Genomic DNA, 20,534 nt, shown 5'->3' with positions numbered 1-20,534 from the left:
CAAATACTATAAGACTGATTACCTACATGGAGACCTTCAGATACTCACAGTCAGTCAAGAAATCAAGAGAACTGCAAGGAGACATGAGGAGTCTTCCATTCTCATGAGAATATTGAAATATTGTAGCTTTTGGATACCACCAGACCAGGACACAGACTCAAAAGAATCAAACCATTTAATCTTGTGTAGTGTTGTGTAGTGAGGTGCATATAATAAAAAATACAGGAGTGACATGTATAAGCATTATTTCACCAGAGACTGAGATAGGGCCGATTGGTCCTCCTAGTTGTATACCTAGATTTAAGTTATTATAAAGACAAATTGTAGGTTAGACGGAAACGACTAGTAACAGCGTAATAATTAAGTAATAAAGAAAATGTTCTTTCCATAAGTTTGGCACAGAAAATGAAAAAAACACTTGTACAGCTCTGTTTTGCACGCATTACAAAAATATAACTCGGTACCTATGACTGCAAATACGCATCTTTCAGTGCATTTGTCATGGTTTTACCGAGCAAATAACATCCACAGGCGTGATAAAAATACTTTGAATCGGCTTTGAAACGTTTTCTCTTAATTTTCACACGTTCCGAAGCATAACCACAGCACATAAACAAGTCCAAAATGTTGTTTAATGCAACGCCGTCAGCTGACAGTCGTTATAAGAGAACAATGCTGTCAGTTTGAAACTGTGTGCCAGCTTCGGCAGTATTTTAGAACCGTTTGCTCAGCAAACTTTGCTGAATCAATGTAAACAAGTGGTAATCAGAAGGTGATTTGTCTGTTGTGTGCCATGGGTGTACTTTTCATTCGAGCTGGAACAATGTATCCTAAATAACTCTTGGAATGTGGGGTCGAGTATTATCATGCAAGAGGATGACTTTGCATCCGTTACTCATCATTGATAGCTTTTTCTAACAAAATGTTGTTCAATATGTTCAATTTACGTCGGTTTACATATGCAGTAGTATTTTCTCTCGGATTTAGCAGCTCATTATATGCATACTTTTATAGTCCGTTTCTCTGTTGATGTATTTTCTGGACTAATCGATGACTGTTGGCTCTTGGGATTGTCGCGGTAGATCTACCTATCGCCAGTCGCAACACGCTACGGATAGCTCTTCTTTTTTCCTGGCTAGCAACAAAAAATTGATTAATAGACTGTTAAGCTGTCTTGAAGTTTTTTGAGAGTTTGAGTTGGATTTTCGTCTAATAACTCTGGCACATTGTCTTCGAACTTGTTTGATCCCCAAACCGTCCTTTTTCATAGACATCGCTACTTTTAAAATGTTATATCAAAATCGAAAGTCGGGATTTGGTGGAACAGCAGCACCTAAAATGTCTAAAGTATTTGATGGGCAATTCAAACAACAAAAGTAATGAATGACTAAAATTCAATTTTGAAATGGTTTATTATTGCACGTTACATAATATATAATGATTAAACTTGTTTTCGTGCAAGTTAATGCACTCTTACTGATTATAATTCCAATTCACGCTGTTCTGTGTTGTGAATTTCAATCAAGATTGCTTGTTCTCATTTGAAATAAAAAATTATTTATAGTATTTTTTTTAGTTAAATCAAGAAATACCTATGTACTACTAAAATTTCCATAGTTTTTCGGTATTTCTATGGAACAACAATTTAATCATCTGAGTGTTTATAAGACCACATTATGCTACTCTTAATATATATACACTTCTATAAATATAACTGTGTATGTTGTTTTCATCTACTTACGCAATATCCTGTTTTATTAAATAGTATTTTAGTAATTTTCTGTAATACGATGATATGTGATGAGTCACTAGAAGGACGTCTATTTATACCTTAAAAACTAAAAAAAATATGAATACTCGCATTTTTTGACTATTGGTAGATTTTACTATATTGAATGATTTAGTATTTCATCTTATTCGGCGCTGGTTTGTATACTGATCATATTCCTATTTTAAAAAGGTATTTGTTGAAAAAAATTGGTACAATATATATTAATCTGAATTTTTCATAATTTTCTACAACTTTTTCATATCTTTTTGGCAACATGGCGATACCGAGTCGAAATAACGATGTTTGTTTGGCAGCGATCCAATTGTAACATTACGTTGTTTTAATAGTTCGATTGGATGTTCATTTCGATGTGGATGGTTCTCCTAGGCTAACCTATGACTTTTAGCGCTTGAGATTACAGAACTCTTGTTTTATTCCCTGGCAGCAGTGATGCCACGATGTTGAAATAGATCGAAATGGTATTTTCAGTCAATTTGTATGGTAGCAGTTTTCTTTCCTTTTGGATATAGTTTTTGGAAATAGTTGGTTCATCAATTGTTGATCTGTATGTTCTTCGAAAGTTTCGGAAGTTTCTTTGAGAGTTTAAACTGGATTTTCGTTCTGCATTGTCTTCAAATCTTTTCCATTTCCATTTTCAATTTTCTCAGGCCACTCTTTGTCATTGACATCAAAATCACCAATTTTATATCGTTGAAACTAAAGTGAACAGCATTATCATAATTTTCTAAAATTTTTATTAAATCAAACAACACAAGCGCAATTTCGAAAATTCAATTTTGAGCGTTTCATGATTATTTATGTAGACATATGTCAAATCACCGAATTTAACAGTTAGGTGAAGTGGCTAACACTTGCTTAGATTTAGAACAGGTGGAGCAAAAGTCCCGCTACCATCTGATTGCGTGCAGTCTTGGTTATGTAACGTTTAGCTCAGTTTCGCTTTAACCATTGTGTTGTCTAGACGTCAATATTTTATTATGAATAAATATACGCCACAAGAACGAGCAGAAATACATGATCGTTTACATGCAAATTTTCGACACTACGGTACGGAAGCAGGCAGGCCTCATTCTGAAAGTCAACGAACGTCTCGTAACGGTGAAAATGTGGCTCTGGTGCGCGATAGTGTCTCAGAGTCTCTATCACCATTCGGAGACGTGGTTCCCAGTTACATATTTCTGAACGCAGTTTTAGGCGAATTTTGAAAACTGATTTGATGTTCCCGTACAAAATTCAATTAATCCATATATTGCTACTGAGGGATCCTGATCAACCAGTTGAGTACAGTAATGCAATCCTAAGGCTGTCTGGTGAAATTGAAGATTTCTCGTCTGAATTGATAATTAGCGATGAATCCCATTTTCTTTTCAGTGGCCTCGTCAATAAACAGAACAGTAAGTTTTGGGGAACACAGATTCCTTAATTAATTCATGAAACATCATTGCATACACTAAAAACAACTGTATGGTGTGGTATTCATGCTGCAAACATTGGTCCCTATTTTTTTTTTGAAAATGACCAAGGTGTTGCTGTTACTGTTACTGTTGAATGGTACCGAGACATGATTCGAAATTTCCTTGTGTCTGAAATGGAAGAGCAAGGACTAGAGGACATGTGGTACCAGCAAGATGGGGTCATAGACACACAGCTCATTCAACAACTCAAATAATGAATGACGTTTATCCACGAATACTAATTTCGCGAAGTGACGATTTAGCATGGCCAGCCAGATCTCCGAATTGTTCTTATTACATTATTTCTTATTTCTAGAAACTAGCACCCGATTTTTTCTTATGGGGTATTTTAAAATAAAAAAGTTTATATGAATAAGCCCCGAACGATTCAAAATCTTAAAGACAATATTCCTCACGAAATTGAAGAAATACAGCCTCAGATGTTGCAGGATGTCACGAAAAATGCTTTAATAAGTGCCGAAAGTTGTTCAGCGAATCACACTCACCATTTAGCCGATATAATTTTTCAATCATAACGAAAAAAAAAATGTGAAGACCAAATAAACTTTTTATGAAAACCAAACTTACTTATCTTAAAATGGTAGCGGAACTTTTGCACCACGTTTTTGCATTTTCACCTACAGATATCGGTGATCAAAATATAAGCAAGCTTCTAATATTAAAATATTAAATTATCACTTTCAATTTCCCCATTTATTTCCACTGGTAAAATATGATATTAGTACTTTGGTTGTAGAATAATTATTTGTTAGTAATAATTATTTTAATATTATAAGTTTTTCATCTTGGCCGGCTGGGTTGGCACAGTGGTCGAGGCGGCAGGACGGTTCACCTACTGTTACGATAGTCACGGGTTCGAATACTGCTAAGGCATGCTCGTAAATTTGAATGTTCTGTCTTTGTTCGTTTTATGGCCGTTTTTCATGCAGTGTTTGGCTCAAACGTCTTAATTGTAGTCGATATCAATCACCATTGATGGTTTCATTAACTGTTCATAGTATATCACACTAAGCTGATCCTACCAAACCCAGAGTATTAGCTTGAAGCCATGGATATTGGGCTTTGTCTATAATGTTAATGTATAACTAGATGGCCCCCGATGACTTCTTTCTCTTTGGATTATTATAATTGATTTACTTTCCACCACCAGTAACTTTTTTTTTTACTTTAAAGTATTTCAATATGCCTTGGTTTCAATACATACGGTGCAAAATATCCGAATTTTGGATGACTTCCATATTCTTCAAGGGATTAGAAATAGTTTATTGTGTACTCTCAATAATTGTGTATATTTTCGTTATTTTTTTACATAGATCATCATCGAATGGATTTGAAGGGATTATTATATTACCGGAATAACAACAATGTTACTCTTCAGCATAACAAAGCTCGACCACATGCTGCAAAATCGATTAAAACATATTTCGAACCATTAAACTGGGAAGTGTTTCCCCACCCTCCGCAATCTCCAGACCTTACTTCTTGTGATAACTACTTGTTCCGGTATATGAGTCGTGACCTACCACTTTCGAGAGCAGCTTCTTATGAAGATACCAAAATTGATTCGTGGATAGCCTCTAAAGATACATCGTTATTTTGAGATTGAATGCGAATCCAATATATTCTTTTACTATACTTGACTTCAGTGACAACATTTCACACCTATACGTGTATTGTTCGAAATGTTTGTTAGAACACACGCATCCAGGCTGTAAAAACTTGATAAAATTACATTGTTCAGTCTAATATGTATCAGTTACCCTTAACCTGGTGAAGTATAGCCCATTGAACTATGTGATCTTCAAAAACCCTAATATTTCATGTTCGTTTGTTATCATTTAACTATGATGGGATTTTATTAACACTTGTTGAAGGCTTAATTTTTTTTAAATTGATTCTTCTTTCTATTTTGAGAATATATGATCGTTCAGTACTGAATAGCAGTGAATATTCAGCTAATCCATTAGAAGCTCTTTTTTTCTGTCTAATTGGCGTTCGAATTTTGTAGGAATATACTGATATATATTTTGTACTGACTTCATGTAAACTTGTACAACTAAAACCATTATATTATGTTAAATATAATGTTCCATATTATTTATTGGTTAAAAATGATTAGGGACTCATACACATAACAAAAAAAAAAACAAATGAGCCCTAACCTCAAATATTATCAACAGTGTTATTTATCTCAATATTAAGTTAATTATACTTTAGACCTAGTTAAAGTTACTTAATATAGTAAATACTTATACTAGAATGATTATTGGCGTGAATAAATTACCAATATTTAAACTATACCGGTGCTTTACAAGATTTAATCACATTTCTATAACTTTGTCTAACTTGGAGCTAAAATGTACAAGTTTGGAGTTTTTACGGATGCACAATTACGTTAGTGACCTTCATACCATCGACACATATTACAGACAAAATGTCTAATTATAACACAAAATTATTAAAATAATGTATGAATAAGACTTTTACCCAAACAAACCGTCTAGTGTGACAATCACGTCATGCGCTGATTTGGAACTATTTCGAGAGTTTTCTTTCAATGGCTTTTTTTGCAAAAATTATTTTTATTTTTGATATAGTAAATACGTACAATTGCCATAAAGTAATTTTTTGAATTTACTGATCTAACTTATTATATGTATGTTTTCAGAACGAGCTGAACCAGCAGATACAGAACCAAGAAAACGAAAATTGTCGGCTGAGAGCGGCCACAGTCGATACAGCCTTCCGAAACTCGACGTGGTGAAGAAACTGCGCGAGGCCAAGAAGAAAATCAAGGTTCCCAAACTCACATTCCCCACGAAGAAATCCTCAAGGAAGGAAAATGGAAAACCGACCAAGAAGGAAACCAAAAAGGAACCGAAATCGGAACAGACCAAACCGCGAATGGACACCCAACCAGAATACATTTACATACCGCTAAAACCTCCGGAAGGCGCTCCGGAGGAGAGCTTACACGCTTCCACCGAGCCGAAGCCGGAGAACGGTACGGATCTCACAAAGATACCTGAAGAAACTGAGTCAGTTCAGCCGAAGAAACCATCAATAACCCGGAGACAACCGTTGAAAATCAATCCAGCGTTTAAACAGCTTCTAAAGGACGTGCGTCAACTGAAGGAGAAAGAAGAAAGCGAAAAATTGAAAAGCGGGACAAAACCGGTCGAACCAGAACCTATAACCGCAGAACCAATAGTTACTGATCAACCAAAAACAGAGGAACCAAAACAATCTACCGATATCGAACAAATTAAAGACGAACCACCTAAAACACCCAGTAGTGAAGTTGAGATTGAGGACAACGAAGAGAAATTAGATTTAGAAGAGCAGCAAACATCAGATGTTGAGGAATCGATGCCTAAAGATGATCCTTTCGACGACTTATTTCAAGCTAGCACCAAAAAAGTACCAGATCCCCAGTCCAGCTTACCCAGCACCTCTAGGGACGTTCGCAGTAAGAGCGTGGAACCACAGAAAAAGCGACGATCTTCGATGGAGAGCAGCTACAGCAGGAAGAGTCTATCCAGACTTGGGATATTGAAGAAACTGAAGGAGGCGTCAGATAAAATTAAAGGAGCTTTTTCCTTAAGTAGTCTGAAGACTCCCGACAAGAAGAAACCAGCTAAGGAGTCGGACAAGCCGAAGAAACCGAAACTCACATCGGTGGTGAAAGCCGGTCAACTGGAAAAGCCTAAAGTCACCGAACCAGTTTATATCCACATACCGTTAAAACCTCCCGAGGGACAAACCGACGAGTTCTCGTACCTGGAGTTCGAGCCGAGCGGCCCCGGAGTACCAGCAGCGGCGAAAAAGGAAGAGCGAACGGATAGTCTAGACAGTACCAGCCCGAAAAGCCCCAAGAATAGCGATATTCAGTTTATTTTCCTTACCCCGCCCAGTGATGATGAAATATTGGACGAGAAATCCGAAACTCCCGAGACTCCGTCTTCCGAAGACTCGGTGTTCTTCGGTAATCTCAAGAAGCTGGCCAAGAAGGTGGTCGATGAAGTAACGCCGGGCGATGCGCTGGAAACCGTTAAAGAAGAAAATGGAGCTGAGAAGAGTCCCAGTCCGAGTCCAAGTCCCAGTGAATCAGAACAGCGGCCATTTAAAGTAAGTAAACCATGCTCAGCAAGGTTCTCAATAAATTTCAAGAAAATTTCATGACACGAATTACTTTTAATAATTATTTTTATATAGTTACTCCATATATTCTCCTGAATATCAATGTATTCCTTAGAAATATATGGTGAAGTTGCTTTCGTCATATATTCCAATTAGTAGTTCTGATTTCAATGATTTAAAAGTGGCGAAATTGGTGTCAATGACAAATAATGACTCTGAGGACCAAATATTGTTTATTCAATAAAACAGCTATAATAGCGTCAACTTTAACTGTTGGTTCAATTTGGCTTTGACATATCATTTCAATCGAAAAGTCCACGGCCTGACACATAGACGGCGCTACTAGAATTAAATCCATATGTCTTTTAGTTAGCCCTAACCCTCAAAAGACGCGTGTATAAATTGACAGCTGCCGGATCATTAGTTTGTGAATTATAGCATTTTGAGAGAAGCAACTTCTATTATTGTGAAAAAAATGGATAAAAAGGAATTTCGTGTGTTGATAAAATATTGATTTTTGAATGGAAAAAATACTACAGACTATGCACCGTGTCACAAGTCAATGAATACGATGGCAAAAACCTATGAATTGGGCTTCGAATTGCTTCCTCATCCACCGTATTCTCCAGATCTGGCCCTCAGCGACTATTTCCTGTTCTCAGATCTCAAAAGAATCCTCGCTACGAAGAAATTTTCGTCGAATAAAGAGGTGATCGGCGAAACTGAGGCCTATTTTGAAGCAAAAGACAAGTCGTACTACAAAAATGGTATCGAAAAGTTGGAAGGTCGCTATAGTCAGTGTATATAAAAATAAATTAATTATAAAAACTAATTTTGCCAATAAAATGTGTTTTACTATCGTAGGCCGGGGCTTGTCAATTGATCTGTTTTAAGGAAATTCTAATGTAAATAAAATAATCGAACAAAAATAATGTTATCAAATACAATTTATATTAGCATGTAATGCATATCTCATCGATTAAATTAAACTGCAGTTAATTGCAGTTGGAGTTGTTTTATTATACAATGTGGGACAATAGTCTATTGCTAGTCTAAAGCTATCATTGACGCAATTTCCGCTGAGTGGCAATAATGGAACGATTATTTTCAATAAATATTGTCAGTATTTCTGCTAGTTCTTGTGGCGTATATGTATCCATAATGAAATTCGGACGTCTTCACAACAAAATGGTTAAAGCGAAACTGAGCTAAACGTCACATAACCAAGATGGCACGCAATCAAAGTGGTAGCGGGCCTTTTGCCCCACCCTATATTACATTACAACTCTTTCCCACACCACCTATAGGGTAGACTTCTAAATGCGTTTTTTTATTTATTATTCTCCAGGAGGATGTGATACCATTCATTTAACAATTGAATATCCAAGTAATGTGTTTTACTTTCATTAGAGAGCATACGAGGGTCATTATTTATATTTCGGGAATAGGAAAAAAGAACAAATAATTACGCTTCGAATATATTTTTTTTTGGTTTTTCAAAGTACTCGCCACGATTATCGATACACTAACCAAACCAAACCAATTTTCAAAGCATTTATTCCTTTCCGAATGAGGTATCTTCAAACCATGATTTTTGAACGCTTCAATAGCTTCTTCGGGCGATGAAAATCGTTGACCACGCTGTTTATTTTTCACGGATGGGAACAAAAAGAAGTCATTGGGTGCCAAATCAGGGCTGTACGGCGGATGACCCATCAATTCGATGTTTCGAGTGCTCAAATAGTCTCTTGTTTGAAAGCTCGCATTGTCATGATGAAGAACAATTCAGCGTCTCTTGTTTGTTTTCTTTATTTCATCGAAGACTTTTGGCAAACAGATGATTGTGTACCAATCAGAATTTACTGTTCTACGATCCTCTAGAGGCACTGTTGCAATATGGCCAGTTTTTCCGAAGAAACAGATTTGGTTCATCTTGAAACACCCATATTTCGGGCTCATACGAATATATCCATAATTCGTCACCTGTCACGATTTTATAAACGTCTTTCGAAGCACCGCGATTGAATTTCTTAAGCATTTCTTTGCACCAATCGACACGAGCGTTTTTTTGAGCGATTGTCAAATTGTGTGGGATCCAACGCGAACATAACTTTCGCACAGCTAAGTGTTCATGTAAAGTCGCATATATGCTAGTGGAACTAATGACATGACGATCTTGCTTAATCATTTCGCACACAGCATCGATGTTTTCTGGCACAACAGCCGATTTTGGACAACCTACGACCACGATTGAATTCACTAAACCAGCGATACATGGTAGTTTTTGATAGAGCTTCATCGCCAAAAGTCCAATTTCGTAAAAAATGATTGCACGAAAATGTTCACGATTCAGTTCCATTTTTTGCCGAGACGAAACTTTCAATTAAATCCAAAATAAACAAATATCGTCCGTGCGATAAAATGTTCTGAGTACGTATATCGTCAAAAATGTCAAACTTTACGATGGAACCGTCAGATGTACTCACATGAAAACATTGTTGCCAGTTTCCGAAATATAAATAGTGACTCTCGTATCAACTTTTTTACGTTTAATTTTTCTTTCCTTCGTTGCGGCATTTTCTTGTCAAATAATTTTGATATTACTGTATTTCTCTTTAGTTTCTTTTGACTACCTGTGTACATTTTTTTGCTTTGGTGGACTTTCTCCCTAATGCATTTGACATATCTACAAAACGGTTAGTGTTCATTCTCTCTTCATACATTCTAACCAAATGCTCATATATATTCTTAATAAAACGCATATCTATGCACATACATATTTCATATTCTACAATATGATTTTTTACAGATATCTTATACTAGTTATATGCTTATCTTTACTTGTTTCTGCTCTTATTACTCTATGTTCATTGGGCTTTCTCTCTGGCATTGGGCTATAAGTTTACGACTAAAAAGTTTAATTCAGTCTCTTTCACTATCTGAATCACTATACAAGTCAATTACCAAACTGTTAATTTCTAATCTATCGAACACTTGTTAACGATTCCATCATCTGTTCACCATTTTCTTTTCTGTCTAATGGAGTTTATACAAAGTCAAAGTATAATTGTAGACAATGCGTCTTTCTTTTTTCCATAACACCTATAAGAGTTCTAGGCGTGTTTTTTAATATAGTGGTATGCCCTGGAGGTCTAATCCACCTAATTAACAATTGTCTATCCAAGTAATATATTTTACTTTTATTAGAGATCATAATTTTAAAGATATTATTAGAGATCACCTTTTATGCTTAGTTCTTGTTTCCTTCGTTATAGTGTTTCCTTGTAAAGTCATTTTGATATACTGTATTTCTCCTTAGTTTATTCTGGTACTACCTGTATATATCTATCTTGATAAAACTATATTTAATCACTGCATTCTTCCTAATGCATTTGTCATATCTGCAAAACAGTTAGTATTCTTTCTCTCCTCACACATTTTAACCAAATGCTCATGTATATTCTGAACAATTACACACATATCTGTGTACATAAATCTTTCATACTTACAATAAAATTTCCTACAGTTATCCTATATTAATTATATACTCACCTTTAGTTGCTTCCACTCTTATCACGCTGTCTTGATATCTGTCAGCATTGTTGACAACATTGATAATAATGTTACATTCAGAAAGTTTCGTTCAGTCACTGTCACTTTCTGGGTGACTGTTCAAGTCAATAACTAAACTGTTAATTTCCAATTTATCTAACACTTATTCACCATTCCACCATTTGTGAATTTCTTCTTCCGGGTGTGTGATGGAGTTCGTCCAAACGGAAAGTGTTATTCTGTGACCACATTGTTCAGCCGTCTGATCTACTGTGTATCTCTTTTCCAGGCATCTCTAAAAAAGCAAATGAAATAAAATGCAATTAAACATTTCATTTATATTTACCAAGTAGCCATTTTAAAGTGACTTAACTAAACATATTTTCTAAATTATCTTATCTTCATAATTTCATTTATGTTTTGTAAGCAATCCATTAGTCATAGACTGTGTCGATTGACTTATTGGAATCTTTTCCACCAGTGTGCTATGGTAGAGTGCTATAGCAATATTATTAGCTATTAACGACAATAATTGGTGGTTCCCCCAAAGTTTTAACAGTCCATTTCTCCATGGTAATCGCCCTTGAACTTGGACTATAATACTAACTCTGTTCTATGTATAAATCCATTCCTATTTCCAGTACTAAGAACAATATATATTCAATTAGTTATTAAAAAATATTAAAACAAAACTTAATCAATTTGTTTCCATCAACTTTTATTGCTTTACGTTATTTTTATTATCGTCTCGCAATGAGTCGCTCAATGTTCTATTTTGAAATATTCATGAAATAATATTATTATATGCTTTTAAACATTGTACTCTTTTAAAAGCAATGTCTAGAAATTTCATTAGACCTCTAGTTGGATTTGAATTACTCTATTTAAATCCCATGTTTCCTAACAGTGCATGAGGAGCTGGCTTACATCTCTTAAAGAGCTGCATGTCTCTCATTTTTCTCTGGATACTCTCTAGACTAACAATTTTAGAACTCACAGAACTGACTTTGAAATAATTTTATTGAATAATGTGTATATCAAAAAAAACCTCTCACTGTTTTCACATATTTCATAAATTTGATCTCGAATGGAATGTTACACGCTATAACTATTTCCAATAAACATTTTAGTGACTTAAAGTTTAACAGCATCAATACTTTACCCCTGTAATACGTTTTATTAGCAAGAAAGGCCAACATTATCTCATTCTTATTCAATGTAACTGATTAGAGAGGCAATCTGTTTCGGATTCTGACTAATGGCCTAGGTATTTTCAATCAGAGTAATCACCAATATTAAGCAACCATTTGAAATGTAACAAAATAAGCAATGCGCCAAAACAACGTTTGCCAGTTTATAACCTTTAATTACTATAACTAATGTTTTGAAGAGTTTTGAAAACATTTAACAATCACGCGAGTTTTATAAGCTGATTCGGTTACATGTTCGGACGCATCAGACAGTATTGCATCTCGTTTTAAGAACATCAGATCGGTTAAGGGTTTGTAGCATATTGAACATCATATATTTTTTTAAAAAGTTTTCGCATAAATATATCAATGTTGAAAATTATAGAAATGAACCTTAGCAATCAAATTAATTTTACAAGTTATGTTATTTCGTACGCGTAACCCATGGAACCATCGTAAGATGTCTGAAGAGGTTTAATAAGTTTCAGGGAAACATGTCCATAATGATATATAGTCGAAAGTAGAGGGAAAATAAATAAAAATAACAATCAGACACTTTCCATCTTACAAAGTTTATTAATTAAAATAGCTGACTAAAAATTAATCATAATTAATGATGATTCCACCATTTGTGAATTTCTTCTTCTGGGTATGTGATGGAGTTCATCCAAACGGAAAGTGTTATTCTGTGACCACATTGTTCAGCTGTCGATCTACTGTGTATATTTTTTCCAGACATCTCTAAAAAAGCAAATGAAATAAAATGCAATTAAATATTTCATTTATATTTACCAAATAATCATTTTAAAGTGACTTAACTTAACATATTTTCTAAATTATCTTATCTTCAAAATTTCATTTATGTTTTGTAAGCAATCCCTTAGTCATAGCCAGTGTCGATTGACTTATTGGGATCTTTTCCACCAGTGTGCTATGGTAGAGTGCTATAGCAATATTATTAGCTATTAACGACAATAATTGGTGGTTCCCCCAAGTTTTTAACAGTTCATTTCTCCATGGTAATCGCCCTTGAACTTGGGCTACAATACTAACTTTGTTCTATGTATAAAACCATTCCTGTTTCCAGTACTAAGAACAATTTGTGAATGATGGTTGCTGTAGAATTTCTCCGGTTACTACATCTGGGAGATTTGTTTACGGCTAATATTCCTTTATAATTATTTGTTTAACTGCTATGACAGTACATTTGCCATGTGGTACAAACATCTGAAACGAAAAGGAAGAACGAAAGTTTATTTTCTTTATCCGCAGATAACATAGATGGGATGGCTTTAAATATATTTTTGAGCGATTGGAGAAAATGCCAGTATTTTCTTTATGTTTATTATTTTTTATTTGTATTATTGTTATACATGTTGGTGTCTTTTGAGCTTTCTTGTTTAGTTTCCATAATATTATTATTTTGTTTCAGTTGGCTTCAGATTTGTTTCCTTGTGTTTTTACTTGGTAGAATGTGTTCTTAGCTTTCTTTTAGATGCAATTTTCTGCTAAATTACGTATGTTATGTAGTATTCTTTCATCGAGTAGAATATCATGCTGTCTTTTGCTATATTTGTTGCTGTTATTTCTGTATATAGTTTGGTTTTTAAAGGCAAATTTAAAGGAATTATTCTATTTACCTTTTCTCTAAGTAATGACCATCTAAACAGTGACCAGACCAAATATGAACAGTATATTTTCAAAAAAATGCCATTCTGCCAAACATTTTTGTGCCGGTATTTTTAATAACGCAAAATTATGTTGTGGTATTGTTTTTGTTTCTGATTGCCAATATATTGATTCCAAACTAGAGTTGTGAAATTTATATTGATAAAGCTCTTTAAGTGCTTTATTGGGTTCGGTATACTGAAATTTTCGAAATCCGGGATTATGAATTAATCAAGGAGGTTTTAATACAGGCCTTAGACATCTTAAATTACTTCTAATTCTTTAGATAGCTAATATTTTATTATTTTTTAAAGGATCAAGTACCTGAAGATGCCGTTGTTGATCAACCAGCCGCGGAAGAAAACACAGAACAGGCTATGGTGGTGGACGAAGAAGACGGCCTCAACGAAGCGTCTAAAGGAGAAGAACTGAAATCGGTCCTGAAAACTGAAGGCTCCACTCTGAAGAAGAAGGTGTCGTTCAAGAGGAAAGCCAAGACACCCGCAAAGGATGAGCAGAAAGACAGCGGCTATGAACCGATCGAGGTGCCGAAAGTCGAGACAGAACCAAAAGAAACTCAAGAGAAAATTGGTGAGTTTTATTGAATTCGTGAGTTTATAACAGCACTTTGGAAATTCGGGGCTTTGGGTTCGAGCAGATGTAAACGATTCATAAAGTTATTTGATGTCTTGAACTTAGACCTTCAATCGGTCTATCAAGATTGGTTATAGTTTTCGAGTTGGCGCATGGTAGCAGTATTGCGCTCTAATAATGACTATCAATTTGGAACTTTTTTTGTGTTATTATTGTTATTTGGAATGTGTAAAAATGCAGAGATATAGTTGAAAACTCAGTTCAAAGTGTTTTTGTTACGTTTTGCGGATGCTATATGCTCGGTAACATGAAAAAAACCCTGACAAATGTATTTAAAGATACGTATTTGCACTACTACTATAAACACTGCCAATACATTGGTACCGAAATTGTTTTGTAACGCTTGCACAACAAAGTTGTACGAGTGGACAGTTGGTGAAAATCTATACTTTTCATTTTCTGTGCCAACGCTATGGAGAGAGCAGGAAAATCATGTAGATGATTGCTATTTTTACCCGATGAATGACGTATCATCAGTGTAGAAACCAGTTTCGCGTATGGCTATTCATCAAGGTACAACTGTAAAATTTTCGAACTGTAAAGAACTTCATCACCGACGAGTAATGGAAGCAATTTTCGTCATAGAAGAAAACCATTAATTTCGTAAGTTGGTTTAGTTCAGACGCAAGGTTTACAGTTTAACGCTCGATGAGCAGCAGCATGGGCATCGGTTCAAAGTCGGATTGCTTCAACCGGATTGCAAGCACAATCGAAGTTTCGTTATAAAATTACCACAAGAGCTCGAATGTCTCTCAGAATACATCTTCTGCATTGACATCTTGATTTTTTCCCACAACACTTGGGCGGCACAAGTGGCGAGCGACTATGCCAATAACATGTCAATTGAAAAGTTGCCTGCCTGACACCTAAATGGCTCTACTAGAACTAACTAGAGATTAATTAAATCTAGATGTTTTTTAGTTAGCCTCAACTTTCAAAAGATGCGTGTATAAATTTGACAGCTGTCGGCTAAAATGGATAAAAAGGATTTTCGCGTGTTGATAAAATATTGCTTTTTGAAGGGAAAAGCAATAATTTACAACAGTTGAAGCAAAAACTTGGCTTGATGCCGAGTTTCCGAACACTGCCCCAGGAAAATCAACCATCAAGGATTGGTATGCTAAGTTTAGACGTGGTGAAATGAGCACCGAAGACGGTGAACGCAGTAGACGCCCAAAAGAGGTTGTTACTGACAAAAACATTTTAAAAATCGGCAAAATCATCTGAATGACCGTAAATTGAAATTGAATACAATACTCTAAATATATCAACTAAACGTGTACATCATATCATTTACGAATATTTGAGTATGAGAAAATTCTGTGCGAAGTGGGTGCCGCGTTAGTTAACTTTTGACCAAAAACAACAAAGAGTTAATGATTCGGAGCAGTGTTTGAAGATGATCAAGCGTAATAAACCCGGGTTTTTGCATCGATATATGACAATGGATGAAACATGGCTCCATCATTTCACTCTGAAGTCCAATCGACAGTCATCCGTGTGGACTGCACACGATGAACCCGCTCCAAATGTGGGAAAACGCAACAGTCGGCTAGCAAGGTCATGGAGTCTGTATTTTGGGATGCGCGTGGAATAATTTTCATTGACTACCTTGAAAAAGGAAGGACCATCAATAGCGACTATTACATAGCGTTATCGGACCGTTTGAAAGTGCTGCTTCACCAAGACAATTCCACCGTATTCTCCAGACTGGCCCCCAGCGACTATTTCCTCTTTTCAGATCTCAAAAGAATGCTCGCTGTGAAGAATTTTTCGTCGTATGAAGAGGTGATCGCTGAATCTGAGGCCTATTTTGAAGCAAAGGACAAATCGTACTACAAAAATGGTATCGAAAAGTTGGAGGGTCGCTATAATCAGTGTATCACCCTTGAAGGGAATTAAGTTGAATAAAAAAAATAATTTTGCCAAAAAAAGTGTTTTACTATGGTAGACCGGGGACTTTTTAATTGTTTTGTTATATGACGAAAAACCGAACGGCGATATTAAGGATTTTCGGACGAAAGGATGATCAGCGTTTACTGTTGGACCCAAATGTGTGAAGCTGATAAAAGACTCAGTTAAATCTCTGTTTATTTCTCATTTATACTTTTTAATTAAAAAAATAGCCGTTAATGGTCAAAAATAGTTAAATAAAAATCTATTGATATTCCGAAAACTAGAACCAATTTAAAAAACGGGCTGCTGATTTGAATTCAGTGCAGCGGCGGCTGGTACATAAGTGCTGTAGTGCACAACTTTCAAAAAAAAGAAGGTCCCAAAAACTAATTATATACTGAAATATTAAAATATTTTATATTACTTACCAAAAGCAAATCTCAGCATTCGCGAATTATTGTTGTAATAAATGATAAAAAACTGCAATGGAAGTTAGAGCCACGGAAGTAACATGGACCTATGGAATAACCTACCGTCGATAGGCTATCGACTCACACTATTGCTATTATTTATCTGGGCCGCACGATCGTGCGCTGTGAGCTCCTTCAAATACTCGCGCGGTACTCCGCTGCACCCGTGTTTGTTCTAAACGGTCTAAAACAAGGCCGATATTTAATTGGAGATTTCATTGCATTTAGTCCAGCGTCGTATGTACTGTATGTGATATCGATTATCTGTTTCGGAATTTTACGCGACTTTTGGACAGCTAGTGATAACAATATTAACTATAACTATGGAAATGGTCTTTTTTAATTTAATTAATGTGAAGGAATTTTTTATAATATTCTTACGAAGAAAAGTGGAAATTTAAAGGAAAAGGTTACCAAATATTATTATTGTGAAATGTGGTGTAAGCAGAAGGAATGTTTACACTCGTCAATTTATTTAAAAAATGAACGAATTTGTGGATGTAACAAAAAATACGTTATACTATTTTCTCTGCTTACTTTTTGGTGGCGATAAAGCTTGGATGGACCAATCTAGAGCACTTAAGTTTACTTCCATTTTATTGGAGTAATGGCTGCGGAAAAAAATATGTCTATCCAATAAACATCCAATGCACGTGATCAAAATGTATAATATTAGCACGTCGCGATGTTGCCACATCAAATTAGACTTTTACAGTTATCATTATTAACGTTTTGAAGAATTTTGTACACATTTGACAACATAATTGACCAATATCAACACAATACAACACAAAAGTCTCCATTCTGTCTCTTTTTAACTTGAGTAAAATGAGACGGAGATATTCGTTCCGATTTTGAAACAAATTTCACATTTTCACAATCTGCTTTTAGCAGTATATTCGATGAAAACTTAATAAAAAAAAAGTACTTAGGTACTTTAGAAAACAAAAAAGACATGAAAACTCTAAAAACCATCTTCATAATTGTATGTAATTTACATTACTAGGGTCAACTCATATTATGGCTCAATTAGATTCTGCGTATTGGATAAATATACAGCGACATAATGAAAATGTGTCAAAGACGTTGTACGTTTTATCGAAAATTATATATTGCATTAAATTTTGCGGAGCGTTTGAATTTGTTCTTCGGGGACATGATGAGACCAATACTTGCCAGAATCCGGGGATATTTAGTGGAGTTATATATTTTTTGGCTGAACATGGCGGACGAAACAATTGAAGTTGCTACAAGATCTCAAGTGGTAGTTATTACATAAGTTCTCCAATTGAGCCTTTTTGGAAATACTTAATTCCTGAAAAATGTGATGCAGAGACAATTTTAAGCATTTTAGATTCTTTCATTCAAAATATACCCAACAAACTGGTCGCACAAAGTTATGATAGAGCATAAAAAAATATGCCTTTGCTCACATATAAGCAAGTACGTGTATTTTTTGGCAATCTACAAGATATTCCAGGCTTTTTAATAATTCACTCCAACGAGTAGAAGTGTTGAACGAAACTGTGAACAAAAGGATGCCCCACGGCGCTTCAACCCGTTGAAACTTTAATATACAGACTATTAACCTTGTGTAAGAAAATAGAAATCATCTCATTGAGTGTATGGATGAAATAGAGGATCAATTCTCCAGCAACATAGTCTAAACTACATTAAATGATCCGATCTTCAATGTTTCGCTAATTTTTTTCCATCATGTGATGTCCCACGTAGCTATCCTTTTTAACCAACTTCAGCTAGACCAGAATAACAGACGCTATTTTAAATGCAGTATTATTCAAATAATATTGATAACATCATTAGTGATGCATCATATATATTAAGTTTTATGAGTTGAAAGAAACTAAACGTAACCGTCTAGGCAACAGTAAATTTGATCACCGAATTTCTGGTTTAGAGGTGTGTGACGTTATAATACATTGTGCAAAAGATCGATTTCATTTTAAAGAGGTTAAACTTACTTCCGTATGTTTCTTTTATCTGACACTTGACGAACGATTACGAACTCCCAGTTATTTATTCAATAAATGATTTCGGAACATTATATACAATACATTAATAGAATAGATACTTAAGAACAATACATTAAATGGTACACTACCGCTTCTAAAATGTTTAGTATCAAATAATCTAGAAGATACGTGGAAGGAAACTAGATAATTACTAGAAATCGTGGCAAGAACTCACATGAGAACATTAGAGGCCGAAAGGCGTTTCTCAACATTATAGCGCATCAAAAATCTCAGAAATTCAATGGAAATTTAAAATTGTTTAACAACTCTTTCCACGCTATCTATTGAAAAACAGTTTATGTTTATGTGTGTTTTATAAAAATTAGTTTATAGACAATTTTAGTGATAAAGTGATTACCAAATTTGTGAACAGAAAAGGATGTATGATGGACTTAATTTGTAAAAAATAGTTATTTATCGCAATAATTGAAACACCTTAAAATATTTATTAGCAGCCGCCACTGACTCAACCCCTCAATTTACAATGTAAACAGATTTTGGTTGCTCAGGTCTAAAGCCGTATCACTTGTATCCTATACTTATATAACATTATTAAATCCTTTGTTTAAGGTGTAGAAGGTGAACGTAAGCCAATGGTGGGCGATATCCCGTCCATGTCCATGTCCGTAGACGAGGAAAAAAGCTACCTGGACCAGAAGATCGTTAAAGACACGTCCCTGGAAGAGGATTACAACAAGTGGTCGAAGTCAGGGTGAGTCGTTGTTTTCAGTTCGTCCGCAATTGAACTTGCCATTTGTTCGACGCGTCAAAATGTCGGATTGTTGATCCGATGCCAAGAGCACATTACCCGACGATGCATCAACCATTTTGTTCTTGCTGCCACTTCCTGTATTCTTTAAGAGATATTTTGTTGTTGGTATTTTGGGACACGTCCAAATTATGTACCTTTTTAAAATAGAATCTTTATTGGAAAAAATCCTTTCTAACAATTTTGTATTGGACTTTGCAGTTTATTCGTAGTAATATAACTAAGATTGCGAGTATTTTTCTCTTCGTATATAAAGGAAAAAAGTGGAACACTTAAAATTAATTTGTTTACACTAAAACTTAAACTACAAAGAGTAGATATGTTTAACGATAAGTAATGACAACCTGCAAACTGTCAAAGTGGCACCTTATGTGCGTTCGTTGCGTTCGTGACGGATTTCGTTTGACCGATTATTTAAATATTGTGTATTACCAAGGCTGTATGATTGCTTTTCGAAGATTGTTAAGATTATGTAAAGGCTATTTATGAAGTTTTCATTTAGTTGTGTGAAGACTGTGTTTAATTAGACGGATATATCACATTTTATCCGCCATTGCTCCTCACTTAGGTACTTGTACCGATAAAGTGGGCTGGCTAAAATTTTCTTCTCGTCAGCTGATTATTAGTTATTTCTAGTGAGACAAATCCAATGATTTCCAATGAGAAATTCTCTCATTGTGGCGAAAAATATACACCCAAAAATTCACTATAATGCACCTTTCCGACGGGTTTAGGTTTACTTTTTCAAGGACAATACACTTAATGTAAGATATTGGTTTATACATACTATCGGATGTCCTTTAAGGGGATGAAATATTAATATATTCCGTCTGGCTTTTGGCGTCTGCACTCTCCTTATCTTAAGTGTTATGGGGTTCTAATTATGCTTGGTTTA

At 35.0% G+C, this 20,534-nt stretch overlaps 1 protein-coding gene across 3 annotated transcripts in view; it reads left to right on the top strand.

Annotated features, from left to right (window-relative positions):
- Window positions 1-20,534, top strand: part of LOC143203812 (uncharacterized) — a 77,440-nt gene that overhangs the window by 10,795 nt on the left and 46,111 nt on the right. For 2 of the 3 annotated variants that reach the window (XM_076416100.1, XM_076416102.1), the window contains 3 exons: window positions 5,936-7,395; window positions 14,132-14,408; window positions 19,441-19,582. In XM_076416100.1, the coding sequence (XP_076272215.1) occupies window positions 5,936-7,395; window positions 14,132-14,408; window positions 19,441-19,582 (1,879 nt within the window). The remainder of the gene's footprint in view (window positions 1-5,935; window positions 7,396-14,131; window positions 14,409-19,440; window positions 19,583-20,534) is intronic. The other variant, XM_076416101.1, reaches the window with a different exon arrangement.

Source organism: Rhynchophorus ferrugineus, unplaced genomic scaffold (genome assembly GCF_030347505.1).
Source record: "Rhynchophorus ferrugineus isolate W39M unplaced genomic scaffold, kcgeb_rfMv2 rfM10, whole genome shotgun sequence".
NCBI lineage: Eukaryota > Metazoa > Arthropoda > Insecta > Coleoptera > Curculionidae > Rhynchophorus > Rhynchophorus ferrugineus.
This window is presented reverse-complemented; position numbering and strand designations above follow the sequence as displayed.